The sequence below is a fragment of the Eumetopias jubatus genome, unplaced genomic scaffold, assembly GCF_037043125.1.
Source record: "Eumetopias jubatus isolate StellerSeaLion01/CBP00866 unplaced genomic scaffold, mEumJub1_p1.0 scaffold_8, whole genome shotgun sequence".
Classification (NCBI taxonomy): Eukaryota; Metazoa; Chordata; class Mammalia; order Carnivora; family Otariidae; genus Eumetopias; species Eumetopias jubatus.
Window position 1 is genome coordinate 65,312,228 of NW_028274814.1, and position 22,283 is coordinate 65,334,510.

Consider the following 22,283-nt stretch of genomic DNA (forward strand, 5'->3'; position numbering starts at 1 on the left):
CTCTTTACAAGCACAGAATTAAGACTGTTATTCTCCTACTCCTTTATTCTTCCATGCAAAAATTTTCCCCAAGATACTCCAAGCACATATTCTCCACTGTACTTTGACCCGGCATCATATATTCTATATGGCTAGGAGCTCATTATTTGAAGCTTATTATTTTCCATTTACACAAACGTGAACAGGCTCTTCTTTAAATGACAGACATTTCACACCCATTCTCCTTGAACTCTTATTTCTATTTTATTTCCCCCTGAACATTGTTTCTTAATGTATTGTGCAGTCATGCTTAAAAATATTCTACTTATCATCTTCTCTCTCTGTAATAAAAATACATATATAAAGTTACCGAAGTTACCCCACTTAGTATTAATACACAATTGCTCAATACATCATAAATTAGAAAAAATGATAAATATCTCTTAGATATAAAAATACACTTCTTAATAACAGGTTTAGCAGGTTTTTCTTTTTTCTTTTTAAAGATTTATTTATTTGAGAGGCAGAGGAATAGAGAGAATCTCAAGCAGACTCCCCACCAAGCACAGAGCCCGACGCGGGGCTCGATCCCATGACCCTGAGACCATGATCAGAGCTGAAATCAAGAGCTGGACACTTCACCGACTGAGTCACCCAGATGTCCGTTTCTTTTCAATAAGTGCAATTATTGATGGAATATTACTTTAGGTTAGAATAAGAAAGCATACCGTATCAGTTCCATCCTAGCTTTCATCTTTACAGAAATGTTCACATAAGTAAGTGAAACAGAAGTAGCTATGTTATAGCAGTGACTTAATTCTTTGAACACCAAGGTCATCTGCAAAATCATAGTGATCTATCATATTACATAATGCTTAATGATCTACCGGCCCGACAACTCAATCAGATCCTCCTTTAATTTGGTTGAAAGCAAATAATTTCCACATACCCATCATGAGAGTTACCTATCATTAGAGTCATTCACTTTCATGGTTTCTCAGCACTACAGCAAAAATGGCTTCACCGAGACTTTCCAAAGGACTACTACTTACAGCCTTCCACTTAGAGGGACCTTTTCAGTCTTAAATACTCAAAAAAGGCCTGGGAAATTGACCTTAAGTAATGTAATTTTTTTATAAAATGATTTTTTTTTTCTTTGTCACTCACTCCAAATATATTTGTGTCAAAACCCTGGGCTTACAGATGTAGAATACTGTTTGTAGAAAAAGTCCATCCTGTAGCCTAACTACATTGTGTTCATGTAGCCTAACTGGCAAAACCAGTCCTCATTACAAAACCAATTGGCCAAATCAGGCTTCTTGTGTCAGCTCAAATGAACATATTATGATGCATTCCCATGACAACCAGCTCACTTCTGAATTCAGAAGATTAACACAGGCCACCATACCCCACTTCTAATGCTACGCTCCATTCTTCACAGAAATACGTGTAAGACAAAGAGCAATATGAAGCCCCACTCCAGGGTCTGTGATGCCTCAATTGAAAGAGGCTTTGCTGACACCAATATATTAAATTGTTTCTTTAAACAGCACCTCAGAGATGTGGACACCTGGGGCATAGAAAAATTCTGATGTAGGTGAGACATTCCTTTTTATTTTTCAATGAGACGACAAGTGGAAGGGAGGAGGGAGAGGAGAACCAACTTGACGCCCTGACCCTGGGTGTGTTCTCAGAGAAACTATAGGCAAGTGTCCAGAAGCAAGCTGAGGCTCTGGAAATGATTCTTTTAAAGCCGTGGGGCCCATGGGCCCCTCGGAAAGTCTTTGTCTGCCCCTAGCAATAAGGATAAAATAAACCAACTGTGGTTACTGAGCCATGAAACAAGGTAACTTGATAAATGCCTTCTTGGTGCATGATTAAGTCCATATTTCAAAGAGGACCACAGATCTGAACTATCTATACTTTTTAAATAAATTTTGCATCACCCACCAAATAACCACACTTCACATGAAATAACCTGGAAACCTATTTCTAAGTCTGTCTTTCTACCCTGAAGTATGTCAGTCTAACTTTTTAGCCCTCCCCTCGCACTCACTGGCACCATAAATATTATAAATATAAAGCAGAGAAAGAAAAGGTAAAATACAAATGTAGAGCAGGAACGATGCCTCAGCATGATAAGTACCTCAAAATGCCCTGTGCTGTTTAAAACACATTAGAACTTAAATTTTCTTCAAATAAAGAACTGTGGCCGTTTATTACAACACATAATAATAACAGTGGTTATCTGGAAAAGCAGTTAAATCGTGGAGGCCATGTGAACGCTCAAAAAGACAAGTTATCAAACAGAATGATTTATGTATAAAGATAAACACTTCAGTGGAGCTCTGAATTCACGTGGTTTTGAAAGGGTGGGGGAGATCAGTTTAGCTTTTTTTTCTTAGTTCCTCGTTTCACGGAGATCCAATGATACTCACCGCCTCTGTGTGAACAGGATGCACAGCAAAAAGCAATGCTGTAGCAAAAGCAAGTCCCCGGTTCCTGAAGACAGCTTTGTCACAGGTGTACATCAGGACAAGAGTCACGAGACAGTGTAAAATCACATTCACCGCATGAAAGTAGAATGGATTCATGCCAGTCAAAAGTATGTTCAGCCTGTACAAAAAAGACAGAAACAGAAGCCGAATCAGCTACAAACAGAACAGAAACACAAGGAGAGAGGAGGGGATTGATCATTTCAAAAGATAAGTTATTCAATCAATTATTTTTATTTTATTTTAAATATTTTATTTATTTATTTGACAGAGAGAGAGACACAGCGAGAGAGGGAACACAAGCAGGGGGAGTGGGAGAGGGAGAAGCAGGCTTCCCGTGGAGCAGGGAGCCCGACGCGGGGCTCAATCCCAGGACCCCGGATCATGACCTGAGCTGAAGGCAGACGCTTAATGACTGCGCCACCAGGTGCCCCTCAATCAATTATTTTTAAATGACTCCCAACATCAGGTTACTCTAGATGGGTGAGTATCGTTTGTCCCCATCTCAGGATTTTCCTATCTGCAGAAACTATGGCAAATGCAATACAATTTTATTTCAGAGAACTCTGTGGCCTCACTGAGAAGGCAGGCAAATAGGTGCTGAACTTGTTTTCCCTTCAGTTCGTGGCTCATGTGAACGACCCCATGACACTCTTGCTTTCACTGCCGGCTCTTCCCAAGGAGCTGAGCGTTTAAAGGCTAATCCACAGTGCTGTGGGTCAGAGCTGCAACCACTGGAGAGGAGAAAAAAGCCACAAGACTGAGACTGCGGTCACAATTGGGACAAACCAAGCATGAACGTGTTCTCTCACCCACAGTGCCCCCCAGGAACCAAGTTTCCAGATTATGCACCTGGAATGATTGTTAATTACCACCCCACAAGGGATCTTCGGGGCATCTGAAGATACCATTACCAGCTGCATCTGAAATTAAAAGGATGAGCAAAAGCACATCATTTCAGAATCTGTATTAAATGTTTTCTAACATAAATTCCCAAAGACCTCAAAATCTGAATTCTAAGATTATGATGAAGAAACTAAAGAGAATCACAGAAAGAAGGGAAATTTATGGGGCACTAGGGTGACTCAGTCGGTTAAAGCATCCAACTCCTCATTTCAGCTCAGGTCATGATCTCAGGATCGTAGAGTCTGCTTAAGATTCTCTCTCTCCCTTTCCCTCTGCACCCCCCACCCCATCCGCATGCTCTCTCTCTCTCTCTCTCTCTCTCCCTCCCTCTAAAAAGAAAAAAAAAAAATTTCTTGTTCAACATCTTAAAAAATACTTTTCTGAGACAGAAATGCAGAAAAGAGAGACTTAAGGTTGCCTTAAATTTAATAACAGGACATAATGTCCCCAATTGATTCTGTGGGGTTAGCAAAAATAGTTGTATAGGTTGTGATTCTTTTGCGGGAGCATATACACCCTAAGTGGGACTGCCTATAGCTGTCTATACTCCAGCTCATTTTACTGAAACAGGAATCCCACGTCTTTATTCTCACGTCCTTGATCTGCTTGTCTCACACAAACACCTCCTCTCTGCCAAAACAATTGAGAATGTAAAAGTCAACTTTAGTGATGGCATAAGCATATTCTAAATACTTGACTTGATTCATGCATGAGTTTAACCTACAGAATTTTAAAACATCTCAAGCTTTATTTGGATACATGAATATAAATGTCATAGTTACTAATTGACTCCATTTTCATTCCCACTGAAGTAATCATGGTCCTAACCAAGCCTAGAAAAATGAATTGCTTTGTGGAATCCAATTTCAGGCCTCCGAAGCAAGACTGGAGCGAGCTGTATGTTGGCCAACCCAGGAGTCTGCGCACAGCCCCAGAGTTCTGAAGACCCGAGTGTGGTGCAAACAGCCCATCTAGAGGGAAAGAGGAATGTGCCGTCAACTAGGGGGCGGGCAGTGCAGCGAAAAACGGGAAAAGAGCAGCCCATTCTGGTGCAGGAGGACCCACCTCTGGTAAGCGAGCTGCTGGAAATCACAAAACTCGGGTTGGGGGAGCTGTGAGAAGGGCAAGACCAGGTCCCTATCCTTGAAGAACTTAGGCGCCATTCCTAGAAAGCCCATCCCCCTGAGGTTGATTTTACATCACCATCTACTCTGTCAGGCTAAGCTTTCCAGGCCAACTAAACCATTCATTTCAAGCTCACCCATGACAATGACATAAAATAGGCAATCTTACAACCAGCTGGTGAGTGTCCAAGTGGGAAGGTCTCCAGTATCAATGTGCACCAAAAGGCTTTAAGAAGTACATAACTGTTGCCCAAAAATACCACTTCTAGGAATTTTCCATAAAGATATAACCAGAAAAGAGTTCAAAGATAGATACAGATAGATAGAGGCACAGGTACAGACAAACAGATACAACACTGTGATATGAAAAGAAATACATATTTTGGTCTTGATCCCAACTCCTGATAGAGATTCCAAAAACTCCGTAATTTCTTCTTTTTTTAATTTTATTATGCTATATTAGTCACATGTAACACATCATTAGTTTTTGATGTAGTGATCCACGATCCATTGTTTTCATATAACACCCAGTGCTCCGTGCAGTATGTGCCCTCCTTAATACCCATCACCAGGCTAACCAATTCCCCCACCCCCTCCCTACTAAAACCCTCAGTTTCTCAGAATCCATAGTCTCTCATGGTTCGTCTCCCCCTCCGATTCCCCCCTTCATTTTTCCCTTCCTTCTCCTAATGTCCTCCATGCTATTCCTCATGTTCCACAAATAAGTGAAACCATATAACTGACTTTCTCTGCTGGACTTATTTCACTTAGCATAATCTCCTCCAGGTCCATCCATGTTGATGCAAAAGTTGGGTATTCATCCTTTCTGATGGCTGAGTAATATTCCATTGTGTATGTGGACCACATCTTCTTTATCCATTCATCTGTTGAAGGGCATCCTGGTTCTTCCCACAGTTTGGCTATTGTGGACACTGCTGCTATGAACATTGGGGTGCATGTGGCCCTTCTTGTCACTGCATCTGTGTCTTTGGGGTAAATACCCAGTAGTGCAATTGCTGGGTCATAGGGGAACTCTATTTTTGAATTTTTGAGGAACCTCCACACTGTTTTCCAAAGTGGCTGTACCAACTTGCATTCCCACCAGCAGTGTAAGAGGGTTCCCCTTTCTCCACAACCTCTCCAACATTTGTTGTTTCTTTCCCTGTCCATTTTTGCCATTTTAACTGATGTAAGGTATTATCTCAATGTGGTTTTGATTTAAATTTCCCTGATGGCTAATGATGATTGAACATTTTTCATGTGTCTGTTAGCCATTTGTATGTCTTCTTCAGAGAAGTGTCTTCTCATATCTTCTGCCCACGTTTTGACTTGATTATTTGTTTTTTGGGTGTTGAATTAAGAAGTTCTTTACAGATCTTGGATACCAGCCCTTTATCTGTAGTGTCATTTCCAAGTATCTTCTCCCATTCTGTGGGATGCCTCTTTGTTTTGTTGACTGTTTCCTTTGCTGAGCAGAAGCTTTTTATCTTGATGAAGTCCCAAAAGTTCATTTTTCCTTTTGTTTCACTAGCTTTTGGAGATGTATCTTGAAAGAAGTTGCTGTGGGCGATGTCGAAGAGGTCACTGCCTCTGTTCTCCTCTAGGATTTTTATGGACTCCTGTCTCACATTCAAGTCTTTCATCCATTTTGAGTTTATCTTTGTGTATGGTGTTAGAGAAGGTTGAGTTTCATTCTTCTGTATGTGGCTGTCCAATTTTCCCAGCACCATTTATTGAAGAGACTGTCTTTTTTCCATTGCATGTTTTTTCCTGCTTTGTCGAAAATTATTTGACCATAGAGTTGAGGGTCCATATCTGGGTTCTCTATTCTGTTACATTAGTCTATATGTCTGTTTTTGTGCCAGTACCGTGCTGTCTTGGTGATCACAGCTTTGTAATATAGCTTGAAATCGGGCAACATGTGGTAGGAGACGTGGATTTCGTCTGGTCTCAGGAATTCAGGTGAATAGGGATCAAATCATTCTGAACACCTACGAACTCAACAGGATATTGAAGAAAAGAATAGCAACTACTCTCTGAACAGAAAAGCGACCACTTTCTGGAAGGTCGGACATGCGGAGAAGTGAATCAGAGCCGATATTCGGGATAGACGGCGAGGGAGGGGGCCTCCGTCGGCCGCTTCTGGAAAGTGATAGAGCCACGGAGCACAAAATCGGAACTTTTAGAAGTCAGCTCCGCTGAGGGACATCGCTCCAATGGCTAAGCTGTGGGTAGAACCCTCGCGGGACAGTGTGGTCTCAGGACCCTTGGGGTCACAGAAAGACTGGGGGTGCCTGAGTGCAGCAGAGCTCCCGGGTATCAGAGCGGGGAAGCCGGCTGCAGAGACAGAGCCGAGGCGCGGGCTCTCAGCTCGGGGATGCCATAAACTGTGATCGGTGACAGTCGGGCCACTGCTCCTCCAGCAGGGACCCAACAAGCGGCAGATCCAGGGAGACTCCCCTTCCTCCCCGGGGATAAGCGGCACGGGAGCGCACCGCAGGGATCTGCTGGGTTTGGAGACCACACGGGGCCAGGTGCCAGAGATAGAAACACTTAGTCACAGGCCGGGTGAGCGCGGAGTGCGGCCGGAGACCAGGGACACGTGAGTGATTGACTTCTTTTCTCTGGGGGCGCACTGAGGAGCCGGCCCGAGTTCTCGGCTCCTCCAGGGCGGAGATTGGGAGGCCGCCATTTTCACTCTCGTCCTCCAAAGCTGTATGGAAAGCTTGCAGCGAACAAAAGCTCCCGAGAGCAAACCTGAGCAGATTGCTTAGCCCAGACCGGCAAAGGCAGGGCAATTCCGCCTCCCGCAAAGACATTTGGGAACCACCGCAACAGGCCCCTCCCCGAGAAGATCAGCAAGAACAGCCAGCCAAGACCAAGTTTCCGATCAATGAGAACGGCATCACTCCAGCGCTAGGGGAATATTGCACATAGAATCCATGGCTTTTTTACCATGATCCATTAGTCTTTCAAAGTTAATTTTTTAACTGTTTTTTTTTGAATATTTCTTTTTCCCTTTTTCAACCAACATCTTATCAATCCCTTAAAAAAATTTTTATTTTTCATTTTTAGAGTCATATTCTATCCCCTCACAGTAGTTACCCTTATTTTTGGCATATATATATATATAAGTTGTTCTCTCTTCAAAATTTTGAGATACAATTTCTTCTAACATATCAAAATATACCCTAAATCTCCAGTGTATGGCTTTTTTCTAGTCTCCTGCCTGATCACATTCTCTCCCCTTTTCTTTTTCTTTCTTTATTTTTTTTAATCCTCTTCTTTCTTTTTTCAAGCACCTTATAAATTCCTCTTTTAAAATTTTTTATAATTTTCATCTTTACAATCATATTCCATCCCTTCATTGTATCAACCCTTATTTTGTACATATATAAGTCTTTCTTTCTTTAAAAGTTTAGGAGGCACTTTCTTCTAACAGACCAAAATACACCCAAAATCTAGTGTCTGGTACTGATCTATACACTAGCCTGATCATATTTGATCATATTGGTTTTTTTTTGTTTTGTTCTGTTTTTGTTTGTCTTTATCTTTTTTTCTTTTTTTCTCTTTCTTTTTTCTTTCTTTCCCTTTCTTTTCCCCTGGTTTCAGGTCTTTTCTGATTTGTTTAGAGTATATTTTCTGGGGACGTTGTTAACCTGTTAGCATTTTGTTCTCTCATTCATCTATTCTCTGGACAAAATGACAAGACGAAAAAAATCACCTCAACAAAAAGAACAAGAGGTAGAACAAGAGGTAGTACCATCTGCCAGGGACCTACTCAATACGGACATGAGTACTTTGTCGGACCTAGAGTTCAGAATCATGATTTTAAAGATACTAGCTGGTCTTGAAAAAAGCATGGAAGTTATTAGAGAAACCTTACTGGAGAAATAAAAGAACTAAAATCTAACCAAGTCGAAATGAAAAAGGCTATTAATGAGGTGCAATCAAAAATGGGGGCACTAACCGCTAGGATAAATGAGGCAGAAGAGAGAATTAGCGATATAGAAGACCAAATGATGGAAAATAAGAAGCTGAGAAAAAGAGAGATAAACAACTACTGGATCACGAGGGCAGAATTCGAGAGATAAGCGATATGATAAGACAAAACAACATTAGAATAATTGGGATCCCAGAAGAAGAAGAAAGAGAGAGAGGGGCAGAAGGTATATTGGAGCAAATTATAGCAGAGAACTTCCCTAATGTGGGGAAGGAAACAGACATCAAAATCCAAGAGGCACAGAGAACCCCTCTCAAAATCAATAAAAATAGGTCAACACACCGACATCTAATAGTAAAACTTACGAGTCTCAGAGACAAAGAGAAAATCTTGAAAGCAGCTCGGGAGAAGAGATATGTAACCAATAATGGTAGAAACATTAGATTGGCAACAGACCTATCCACAGAGACCTGGCAGGCCAGAAAGGACTGGCATGATATCTTCACAGCACTAAATGAGAAAAATATGCAGCCAAGAATACTATAACCAGCTAGGCTCTCATTGAAAATAGAAGGAGAGATAAAAAGCTTCCAGGACAAACAAAAACTAAAGGAATTTACAAACACAAAACCAGCCCTACAAGAAATATTGAAAGGGGTCCTCTAAGCAAAGACAAAGCCTAAAAGCAGCATAGACCAGAAAGGAACACAGACAGTATACAGTAACAGTCACCTTACAGGCAATACAATGGCACTAAATTCATATCTTTCAATAGTTACCCTGAATACAAATGGGCTAAATGCCCCAATCAAAAGACAGAGGCTATCAGACTGGATTAAAAAACAAGACCCATCAATATGCTGTCTACAAGAGACTCATTTTAGACCTAAAGACACCCCCACATTGAAAGTGAGGGGGTGGAAAACCATTTACCATACTAAAGGACACCAAAAGAAAGCTGGGGTGGCAATCCTTATATCAGACAAATTAGATTTTAAAACAAAGACTGTAATAAGAGATGAAGAAGGACACTATATCCTACTTAAAGGGTCTATCCAACAAGAAGATCTAACAATTGTAAATAACTATGCCCCTAACATGGGAGCAGCCAATTATATAAGCCAATTAATAACGAAAGCAAAGAAACACATTGACAATAATACAATAATAGTGGGGGACTTTAACAGCCCCCTAACTGAAATGGACAGATCATCTAAGCAAAAGATCAACAAGGAAATAAAGACTTTAAATGACACACTGGACCAGATGGACTTCACAGACATATTCAGAACATTCCATCCCAAAGCAATGGAATACACATTCTTTTCTAGTGCTCAAGGAACATTCTCCAGAATAGATCACATCCTAGGTCACAAATCAGGTCTCAACTGGTACCAAAAGATTGGGATTGTTCCCTGCATATTTTCAGACCACAATGCTTTGAAACTAGAACTCAATCACAAGACGAAAGTCGGAAAGAACTCAAATACATGGAGGCTAAAGAGCATCCTACTAAAGAATGAATGGGTCAACCAGGAAAATAAAGAAGAATTAAAACAATTCATGGAAACCAGTGAAAATGAAAACACAACTGTTCAAAATCTTTGGGATGCAGCAAAGGCAGTCCTAAGAGGAAAGTATATAGGAATACAAGCCTTTCTCAAGAAACAAGAAAGGTTTCAAATACACAACCTAACCCTACACCTAAAGGAGCTAGAGAAAAAAACAGCAAATAAAGCCTAAACCCAGCAGGAGAAGAGAAATAATAAAGATCAGAGCAGAAATCAATGAAATAGAAACCAAAAGAACAGTAGAACAGATCAACGAAACTAGGAGCTGGTTCTTGGAAAGAATTAACAAGATTGATAAACCCCTGGCCAGACTTATCAAAAAGAAAAGAGCAATGACCCAAATCAACAAAATCATGAATGAAAGAGGAGAGATCACAACTAACACCAAAGAAATACAATTATAAGAACCTATTATGAGCAACTCTATGCCAGCAAATTAGATAACCTGGAAGAAATGGGTGCATTCCTAGAGATGGATCAACTACCAAAATTGAACCAGGAAGAAATCGAAAACCTGAACAGACCTAGAACCACTAAGGAAATTGAAGCAGTCATCAAAAATCTCCCAACAAACAAAAGCCCAGGGCCAGATGGCTTCCCAGGGGAATTCTACCAAACAGTTCAAGACGAATTAATACCTATTCTCCTGAAACTGTTCCAAAAAATAGAAATAGAAGGAAAACTTCCAAACTCATTTTATGAGGCCACCATTACCTTGATCCCAAAACCAGACAAAGACCCCATCAAAAAGGAGAATTACAGACCAATATCCCTGATGAACATGGATGCAAAAATTCTCACCAAAATACTAGCCAATAGGATCCAACAGTACATTAAAAGGATTATTCACCTTGACCAAGTGGAATTTATCCCTGGGCTGCAAGGTTGGTTCAACATCTGCAAATTAATCAATGTGATACAATATATTAACAAAAGAAAGAACAAGAATCATATGATCCTCTCAATAGATGCAGAAAAAGCATTTGACAAAATACAGCATCCTTTCTTGATCAAAACTCTTCAGAGTATAGGGATAGGGGGTACATACCTCAATTTCATAAAAACCATCTATGAAAAACCTACAGCAAATATCACTCTCAATGGGGAAAAGCTGAGAGATTTCCCCCTAAGTTCAGGAACGTGGCAGGAATGTCCACTATCACCACTGCTATTCCACATAGTATTAGAAGTCCTAGCCACAGCAATTAGACAACAAAAAGAAATCAAAGGCATCCAAATCGGCAAAGAGGAAGTCAAACTCTCACTCTTTGCAGATGATTTGATACTGTATGTGGAAAACCCAAAAGACTCCACCCCAAAACTGCTAGAACTCATACAGGAATTCAGTAAAGGGGCAGGATATAAAATCAATGCACAGAAATCAGTGGCTTTCCTATACACCAACAAGACAGAAGAGAGAGAAATTAAGGAGTCGATCCCATTTACAATTGCACCCAAAACCATAAGATACCTAGGAATAAATCTAACCAAAGAGGCAAAGGATCTGTACTCAGAAAACTATAAAATACTCATGAAAGATATTGAGGAAGACAGAAAGAAATGGAAAAACGTTCCATGCTCATGGATTGGAAGAACAAACATTGTGCAGATGTCAATGCTACCTAGAGCAATCTACACATTCAATGCAATCCCCATCAAAATACCATCCACTTTTTTCGAAGAAATGGAACAAATAATCCTAAAATTTGTATGGAACCAGAAGAGACCCCGAATAACCAGAGGAATGTTGAAAAAGAAAAGCAAAGCTGGTGCCATTACAATTCCGGACTTCAAGCTCTATTATAAAGCTGTCATCATCAAGACAGTATGGTACTGGCACAAAAACAGACACATAGATCAATGGAACAGAATAGAGAGCCCAGAAATGGACCCTCAACTCTATGGTCAACTCATCTTTGACAAAGCAGGAAAGAATGTCCAATGGAAAAAAGACAGTCTCTTCAACAGATGGTGTTGGGAAAATTGGACAGCCACATGCAGAAGAATGAAACTGGACCATTTCCTTACACCACACACAAAAATAGACTCCAAATGGTTGAAAGACCTAAACGTGAGACAGGAGTCCATCCAAATCCTAAAGGAGAACACAGGCAGCAACCTCTTCAATCTCAGCCACAGCAACTTCTTCCTAGAAACATCGCCAAAGGCAAGGGAAGCAAGGGCAAAAATGAACTATTGGGATTTCATCAAGATAAAAAGCTTTTGCACAGCAAAAGAAACAGTCCACAAAACCAAAAGACAACCGACAGAATGGGAGAAAATATTTGCAAATGACGTATCAGATAAAGGGCTATATCCAAAATCTATAAAGAATTTATCAAACTCAACACCCAAAGAATAATCCAATCAAGAAATGGGCAGAAGACATGAACAGACGTTTTTCCAAAGAAGACATCCAAATGGCCAACAGACACATGAAAAAGTGCTCAACATCGCTCGGCATCAGGGAAATCCAAACCAAAACCTCAATGAGATACCACCTCACACCAGTCAGAATGGCTAAAATTAACAAGTCAGGGAACGACAGATGTTGGCGGGGATGCGGAGAAAGGGGAACCCTCCTACACTTTTGGTGGGAACACAAGCTGGTGCAACCACTCTGGAAAACAGTATGGAGGTTTCTCAAACAGTTGAAAATAGTGCTACCATACGATCCAGAAATTGCACTACTGGGTATTTACCCCAAGTATACAAATGTAGGGATCCGAAGGGGTACATGCACCCCAATGTTTATAGGAGCAATGTCCACAATAGCCAAACTGTGGAAAGAGCCAAGATGTCCATCAACAGATGAATGGATAAAGAAGAGGTGGTATATATATACAATGGAATATGATGTGGCCATCAAAAGGAATGAGATCTTGCTATTTGCAACGACGTGGATGGAACTGGAGGGTGTTATGCTGAGTGAAATAAGTCAGTCAGAGAAAGACATGTATCATATGACCTCACTGATATGAGGAATTCTTAATCTCAGGAAACAAACTGAGGGTTGCTGGAGTGGTGGGGGGGTGGGAGGGATGGGGTGGCTGGGTGATAGACACTAGGGGGGGTATGTGCTATGGTGAGCACTGTGAATTGTGCAAGACTGTTGAATCACAGATCTGTACCTCTGAAACAAAGAATGCAATATATGTTAAGGAAAAAAAAAAGAAGATAGCAGGAGGGGAGGAATGAAGGGGAGTAAATCAGAGGGGGAGATGAACCATGAGAGACGATGGACTCTGAAAAAAAAAACTGAGGGTTCTAGAGGGGAGGGGGGGTGGGGGGATGGGTTAGCCTGGTGACGGGTATTAAAGAGGGCACGTTCTGCGTGGAGCACTGGGTGTTATGCACAAACAATGAATCATGGAACACTACATCAAAAATTAATGATGTAATGTGTGGTGATTAACATAACAATAAAAAATTTAAAGGAAAAAATAAAAGGAATCGGCCAACATGTGATGCCCCCAGCTTTGTTTTTCTTTTTCAACATTTCCTTGGCAATTCGGGGTCTTTTCTACACCTTAAAGAACTAGAGAAAAAGCAACAAACGATGCCTAAGCCACGCATTCAAAGATAAATAATTAAGATTAGAGCAGAGATCAATGAATTAGAAACCAGAAACACAGCAGATCAGATCAACGAAACTAGAAGTTGGTTCTTTGAACGAATTAATAAGATCGATAAACCACTGGCCAGACTTATCCAAAAGAATAGAGAAAGGACCCAAATTAATAAAATTATGAATGAAAGGGGAGAGATCACAACTAACACCAAGGAAATAGAAACAATTATTAGAAATTATTATCAACAACTATATGCCAATAAAGTGCGCAATCTGGATGAAATGGATGACTTCCTGGAAACTTATAAGCTGCCAAGACTGAAACAGGAAGAAACTGACAACCTGAATAGGCCAATAACCAGTAACGAGATTGAAGCAGTGACCAAAAATCTCCCAAAAAACAAGAGTCCAGGGCCTGATGGATTCCCTGGGGAATTCTACCAAACATTCAAAGAAGAAATAATACCTATTCTACTGAAGCTGTTTCAAAAAATAGAAACAGAAGGAAAGCTTCCAGACTCATTCTATGAGGCCAGCATTGCCTTAATCCCCAAACCAGGCAAAGACCCCATCAAAAAGGAGAATTTCAGACCAATATCCCTGATGAATATGGATTCCAAAATCCTCAACAAAATCCTAGCTAAGGGGACCCAACAGTACATTAAAAGGATCATCCACCACGACCAAGTGGGATTTATCCCCAGGATGCAAGGGTGGTTCAACATTCGCAATTCAATCAATGTGATAGAACACATTATTAATAAGAGGAGAGAGAAGAACCATATGGTCCTCTCAATTGATGCAGAAATAGCATTTGACAAAATACAGCATCCTTTCCTAATTAAAACTCTTCAGAGTATAGGGATAGAGGGAATATTCCTCAAGTTCATAAAATCCATCTATGAAAAACCCACAGCAAATAAAAACTCCGTAATTTCTAGAGTAATAAAGGTACTAGGAGAATCTTTGTTCTAATATTTGGTCTTTGGCCCTGATTCCTGACCCAGAACTCCTAAATCTCTTGGAACTCCCCAAGTGACTGGATTATCTTTTTTCTAATAAGGTGACTCTTGGTGGGCTTCTGGATGGGGGCTCGTCACTAGAAAGATCAAGTTATGATTAGAAGCTTGGAACTTTCAGCCCTTTCCCTCCTCTATCCTCTAGGGACTGGAGAGGGGCCAGAGATGGAGGTCATTATCAATGATGCCTACTTGATGAAGCCTCAACTGCAGGGTTTGGAAAACTTCGTGGTGAACACATCAACACGCTGGGCAGGCGGGCACACCCCAATTCCATGGGGACAGAAGCTCCTGAGCTTTGGACCCTCCAGACCCCACCTTAAGGATCTCGTCATCTGGCTGTTCATCTGTATCTTTTGTCATACCCTTCATTGTATAATAAACCAGTAAAACATTAAGTGTTTCCCTGAGTTCTGTGAGCCGTTAGAGCAAATTATTGAACCTGAGGAGGGGGCACAGGAACCCCCGATTTGCAACCAAGCTGGACAGAAGTGTGGCAATCTAGGGACCCACTACTTGCAATTGGTGTCTGAAGTGGGGTCAGTTGGGGCGCCTGGGTGGCTCAGTCTGTTAAGCGTGTCTGCCTTCAGCTCAGGTCATGATTCCAGGGTCCTGGGATCGAGTCCCACATCGGGCTCCTTGCTCAGCGGGGAGCCTGCTTCTCCCTCTGCCTCTGCTGTTCCCCCTGTTTGTGCTCTCTCTCTCTCTCTCTCCTTCTCTCTCTCTCAAATAAATAAATAAAAATCTTAAAAAAAAATTGAAGTGGGGTCAGTCTTGTGGAAATGGGCTTTCGACCTGGGGGATCTGATGCTAACTCCAGATAGACAGTGTCAGAATTGAATTGAATTGTAGGACACTCAGATAGTGTTGGACACTGAGAATTGGTCACTGTGAAAAAAAACCCTACACATCTGCTATCAGAAGTACTGAGTATAAGCAGAAGAAGAAACAGGACTTTATAATATACAAGGATGCATCTTACTGTGATAATCATAAAAATGACAATAAAAAGAAGAGAAGACATCTAACAAGCGAAATCCCTGATACATTTGACTGGTTCCACAGATATTATACTTTAGATCATAGTTTTGGATTACAAATTAACAGCACTGCTTTTAAAAAGAGAACAAAAGACTCATTATTTTCCCAAAGTATTTGTTATTCAACCATTTGAAAAGTAAAAAAAATATCATTAAAAGTGTTATTAGTATATTACCACACTTTTTGAGGTACTTTCCCTTTCCAAAAATGATACAAAATGAGTCACTTTTGTGGTATCCTATCTGAAAATGGGCAAGTGTTATCTATATAGATGATTTGGGGGAGGGATTGTTTTTTATTTGAGTAGAGTTGACACACAATGTTACATTAGTTCCAAGTGTACAACTTGGTGATTTGACAAGTTTATACATTATGCTATATTCACAAGTATAGCTGCCATCAGATTATTATTCCTGGAAACTGGTTAGGACAAAATGCCTGGTGTTTTAAGTGAATTCAATTAGATCCCAAAATATAAAAATAAATTACTGAATGGAGAACCACTGCAGTACTAATTACGGTAACTGAAAGCGCCTCACATGGTACCAGATACTGGCAAATCTAAGCTTTGAGAAATGACTGAGAATCTAAAATTACAAGAGTTTCCCAAATATCTAAAAAGATGGACAGTGAACTCTCCCAACTATAGACAAATGAGAGAAAATAATAACAAAATGATATTTGTGAGCACTGGAAAAAGGATCTCTGATTCTTTTATGGGTTCACAAAAAGGTGGTTTAACTGGTTAACGTCACATTTTAATAGAACAAGGAGTGTGACAGACACATCACATCTTTATTTTAACAAAGGCATTTACCAAAATCTTTCAGAATCTCCTTGTGTACAAGATACAAGAAGATGGATTTGTAGCAAAGACAGAGTGTTGACTAATAACCAGTGTCTCCTTAGATGGAGACCTTAAGTGTAAGTCACAAGATTCTGACATTATCTCTGGTCTGTCCAATATTTTTATCAAAAACTCAGCGAGTTCTGTAGTGTATGCTAACCAAGCTTGCAGAAAGCCTACATCTGTGAAGGCGGGTCCACTGGACTGGGAGACTAAGATTCACAAAGAGCTTAACTGCTTGATATTGTTAATTAATTCTTACAGGATTAGACAGAAGATGGGTAAGAGTAAAGTCCCACATTTGGACATAAAAGAGAACAAAATACTTGCAATCCAGACTAAAATGACACACATAGTATTGTCCAAGAGCTGTTAGTTTACTCTAAACTTGAAGAGTTACTGCGTCTTGGCTATCAAACAGACCAAACGGCATAAGTCAAACTAATTTTCATTTCAATTCATTCTAACAAATAGGTATTGAGTACCTACTTCGTGTCAGGTATGGTGTAGGGCCCGGAGATACAAAGAGAAGACATGGCATCTGCTACCAAAGAGTTAACAGCATCGTAGGAGAAAGAGAGACACTGAACGGATAATTAATAGTTAGTCAAAGAAATCTAGCAATGGGAGAACCTACCAGGGTCAGAGACAAGAAAGAGGGAGGAATTCTGCCTGCATGCGGGACAGGGAGGGTGGGTGGTGTCCAACGTGGGGCAGCAGCCCCTCTGGGTGCCACTGAAACGCTGGAGCACCTTCATCGGAGAGCTCCAGGACGCTGGAAGAGTGGGGAGTCTCGAAAATGATGTCTCAGGAAAGGCTGGAGGAGTTGGGGAATGCTCAGCCTAGAGAAAGATGATAGAAATAATCCCAAATTCTCCAAGGGAAAGGGTCGTTGCCATATTATGTCTATATCCCTAGTGTCCAGCACAATGCCTGGTTCACGGTTGTCAAAATTAAGTGGATAAATGGACAGATGTACGGATGAATGAATGAGTGAGTGAAGCAAAGCACTTACTCAAGTAGCTCTCAGAGTGAAAAGGAAGATCCAATAACAATGCTGCAAAGAGACTGACCGAGGGCCAAGTATAGCCTGCAAATTGTTTTGTTTCACCTGTATGCCTTTTCTTTCTTTCTTTAATTTACCGATGTTTTTAAAACAGGTGATTTCACATAAAAATCTCCAGCGGTCTCTTGAAATACTAGAAGACCTGGCCTACATGGCTGCTTGGAAATATCTGTGTGCCCATTTAGATGGCACAAGTACTCACAATTTGACAAAATACAGACTTCAAAGGAAGACTCTCCAAGGAAGAAGCAGTATTTAAGACTAGAATTGGTGTTTGGATAACCAGAAATGTCCATGCAGAAGCATGAAAACCAGCCCACCCTAAACACCATCTAAGAAGAACAGTCTCTCACATTCCGTCACCCTGAATGCACTCCATCATAGCATTTACTCAGTCTTTTAAAACTCCTTTGCCATATTCCTCAAATATTATAAGCATTTTTCATGCACTGTAAAAAATTCATCTCTTTTCCTCATCATATCCATCTCACTAAACACAGTAGATTCTAAATGAAGTTTACTGAATGAGCAAATAAACTTACATTAAGTTGGAAGTTGAAAAAAATCATCTTTCCCTTTCAACAATAAGAATCTCTAATTTTATTTGATTTAGCCTTCATCTCTAATTTAGCCTTCATCTCTAATTTAAAGCAATAGGAAATATTTCCTTTTTCTTTTCAGAAAAAATCTGAAAGGAGCACCTGGGTGGCGTAGTCAGTTAAGCCTCCGCCTTTGGCTCAGATCATGATCTGAGAGTCCTGGGATCGAGCCCCACATCAGATTCCCCACTCATGGGGGAGTCTGCTTCTCTCTCTCTCCTTCTGCCCTGCCACCACTAGTTCTCGCTCACTCAAATACACAAATCTTAAAAAAAAAAAAAAAAAGAAGAAGAAGAAGAAGAAGAAGAAAAGAAAAAATCTGAATAGTCATGTCTGACTGGTTGAAAGCCTTCCAGACTTTGGCAAATATGACCACAAATGCCCCTCCTCCGTCTGAGCTCTTCTGCCTCCCCGTAAAACTGCCCAGAAAGGTGGGGCTATAATGAGCTCACAGCAATCACAGGGCCCTGGCCCCCAGAAAAGGTCACAGGGTCACACAGTGTGGCACCAAGAAGTCACAGGAGGATGAGTGGGGAGGGGAGAGGAAAGCCATCGGCTGCCCCTTCTCACACTCGCAGAGCCTGGAGCTCTAGATAAAGCCCCTTACTCTTTTTAATTTTCTTCTTTGGAAAATAGTTCTGGTTTAAAAAAACAAAACCGGGCCGTATCCCTGGAAGAGACTTCTACTATGGAATAGACTAGGACCCTTCCTCCAGGGGACCCCAGCTCCACTCAATCAAACAGCTCTACCTCAGTAAACTGGCAGATGGCTGGAACCTGCCTAAGAGATCATGATTCTCCCCTGTGGTGACTCAAGTCTGGCTTTCGGCCCCAAGCCTGGAGTTTCCCTGGGATATATACGAAGTACCATTTAAGAGGGCTGCACATCTACTTCATTCAAAGGGACAATGGGATTAATTAGCCAGCACCAGTGGTCACGACATTCTGATCACCACTGCGTCCCTGCCGCCTATCATGGTAAACGCACTCACCCTGTCTTTGGCAGCTAAGCTCTGCCATTGACATCTGGTACTCCAGGACCCCATCACCCCCACTGAAATCAGAAAGCCCACCTCAGTCGCATTTCCCACATCACACCTGCCTACAGAAAAGAGTCAATGCAGACTTTGTAAAAGTTGTAGGTGCTCCCTCACTAATCCATTTCTTAATGCCTCAGTGGAGGGAAAATCATCTGGCCCTCTCAGGAAATGTAGTAGAGTGGTGGGAGGAAGGTGTGGGCAGGAGACATGTGATAAATGCACTGCAACATTCCTATCTCAATGAGATTTGGATTCTTTTTTCTATGTTACACCAGAGATACTTGGCATCTCAACCTCATGTAACATATGCTCCCATTGAGTCCCAGTGGTTCCCAGGATTCTGAATCCCCTGAGATGCTAGCTACAATTTCTGATTCCCTCATCCCACCGCAAGACAATCTAAGTCAGTAAGTGTGAAATGGGACCCCGAGATCTGTCCCAAGAAACCCAATGATTCAAACCAGGTGAGACTCAGAACAATGAGACACACATCTCAAAGCTTAGCTACCTACGTTTGCTACACTTAACAGGAAAATCCAGTTTTCTCAGCAATAACACAACATACATTCTTTTCCAATATGAACTACAAACCAGAGAAAAGAAAAATTTAATGTACCTTAACCATCTTAACCTTAACCAGCTGTTTCTGCTATCTCAAATAACGAGTTCTCCAACACTTTCCTTGTGAGTTTCCAAAGCCCAAAACTGAGCATGCAGTACATTCTCCTGTCCCCTCAACTGCCATTCATTTTTCTTCTTCCCCCTCTCTTGCTATCCTCTCAGCTCTCAAATGCTTATAAGTGGTTCTCATAGTCTTCTTAGATCATTCAACCAATAAATAACAACATCTGGTTCTTCTCGTTTTCCTCTAAGGCGAATCCCTTTGGCCTTTAATCATTTTGGTTGCTCTTCTTCTGCATTCCCTCTAGTATCAGGAATAAATCAGCAAATCATCATCACTTAATGTATCAAAGAAATAAAGGATGTGATTCGCAGGTACCAAGGTAAACGACAGTGCAGAGGGGGAGACTGGTGCTCTGAGACACAAATAAAATTTATGGTCTGGGTTTGTGCTCAAGGCATCCCATCCTCACCTGGCTATGCGGAAGCTACGGGGAGGGAACAGGGGAAGCGGGCCTTGTCAGGAGGAGCCCACACCCATGCAAGGGGCAGTTATTGTCACTAGGGTCACGTAAGTGCTCAGGGTAGCAAGTGCATCAAAGAAACAGTGGGGAAATTGAGGACAGAAGATCCGTGACCACATCTAGAAGGCAGCAGTTCCCGGAAGAAAATCTTCCAAAAGAGAGTCAGCAAATAAAAAAATTAACAGATCAACACCAGATATAATATAAATATAGAAGTATATTTAGAAGTATAACTGAGTTGTCAATTTTTAGCCAATTTGTTTTCCTTTAAAGGTGTGCGTTTGGTAAAGTTCCTCGATGCAGGGCAATTCTGACAGTGCTAGCGAGAGTTTATGTGAGGACAAAGTCCTGCATACGACTGCACTCCCTTCAGACACTAGCTGCAAGCTCAATGGTCCCCAGGCTATCTGCACTGCTGACCAACTGGCCACAAATTTGGGGGTTCCCCCAACTCCCTCAGGTTTGATAATTTGCAGGGATGACTCACAGAATTCAAGAAAGCATTACACTTGTGATTTCAGCTTTATGATAAGGGATACAAATCAAAAACCCGTCAAAAGAAAAGACCCATGGAGACAGGTCTGGGAGGGTCCCAAACACAAACCTTCGATGTTTTCAGGACACATCACCCCCTCAGCTCAATGATGTATGACTACCAATCAGGCAAACTCAACCAAGTTTCAATGTCAAGTTTTTAACTGGGGTTTCATTACTTAGGTTGATTGATTCAATCAATCACTGGGCATGTGACTGAACTCAATCTCCAGCACCACTTTCCCTTACTGGAAGTTGGAAGGTAGGGCTGGTATGTGGCTCAAAGTCCCATCTCTCTATCCTATGATTGGTCTTCCCAGCATAGCCAGTCCATGTTCTGAAACTATCAGGAGGCCCATCACGAGTTACCTCTTCCTTAGCATAAACTCAAGTGTGATCTCAGGGCGCACTGTGAGCAACAGAGACACTCCCATCACTTAGGAAATTAGAAGGGTTTAGAAAGTCCCTCCCAGGAACCTGGGATAAAGGCCAAAAAAAAATTCTTTATTCTACAGTACTTGGGGACAGAAAGTCACAGTCATCATAGTTCCTTTGAGAAAGTATTTTTCAGAGCCTTACACTCTATTTGATCCAACTGGGAGTAATATGTCCTGTTTACCTCACTGGCTTGAAAAAACATGGCCATTCTTTATAGACTGTAGGACACGGGCGTGGATGAACTTTAGTCCCCTGACAGCAGGGTTTGGAGAAAACTCTGTGTAATTCTGTGGTTTGCCTCAGAAGATACAGCTGCTATGTCCAGCCTTAAAATTTACAACAAGCATCCACCAAGCATCACACTTCAATATGCCACGCAAGAGGAGAATGATCCCGAAGTGCTGTGTATCCTCACTCTCTACAGAGTCACAGTCCCAGCAGAAGGCAACAGGGAGCCACAACTGCTCCTTGCAGAATCAAAACTGTCCCTTAACCTTCCAGTAGGCAGGACCCACTGGAACCCATCTCTGTATGTCCAGGAAATTCTTTGTCTGCCTCCATTTTTCTCTTTGACAGAGGAAGAAAAAAGGCAAATAAACCAAGTAATAAGTCAAGCAGACTTTTTTGTCTATATTATAAAAGTGTAGCCCTGCCTAAATATTTACCTGAAAAGGTCAAGTGTTCACATGAGTGATTAATTCATTCATTCTTTCAACAGTAATTTATGAAGCCCCTATTTTGCATGGCAGGCACTGTTGCAGGTGCTAAGGACACACCTCATGGAGCTAACACGGTAGTGTGAGAAGAGAAAAACCAACAATAAATCCATGTTGCCAGATAGCAATGAGGGCTACTAAGGCAAAGAGGGTAGAGAGTGACAGAGTGAGGATGAAACATGGAGGACAGTCTGCCATTTTGGATTGGGGAGCCAGGAAAGGTGTCAAGGAGGAAGTGACATCTGAGCA

At 41.3% G+C, this 22,283-nt stretch overlaps 1 protein-coding gene across 2 annotated transcripts in view; it reads right to left on the reverse strand.

Moving 5' to 3' along the window:
- TMTC1 (transmembrane O-mannosyltransferase targeting cadherins 1) overlaps positions 1-22,283 on the reverse strand; it is a 271,874-nt gene that overhangs the window by 238,790 nt on the left and 10,801 nt on the right. For both annotated transcript variants that reach the window (XM_028113292.2, XM_028113293.1), the window contains exon 2: positions 2,418-2,595. In XM_028113292.2, the coding sequence (XP_027969093.1) occupies positions 2,418-2,595 (178 nt within the window). The remainder of the gene's footprint in view (positions 1-2,417; positions 2,596-22,283) is intronic.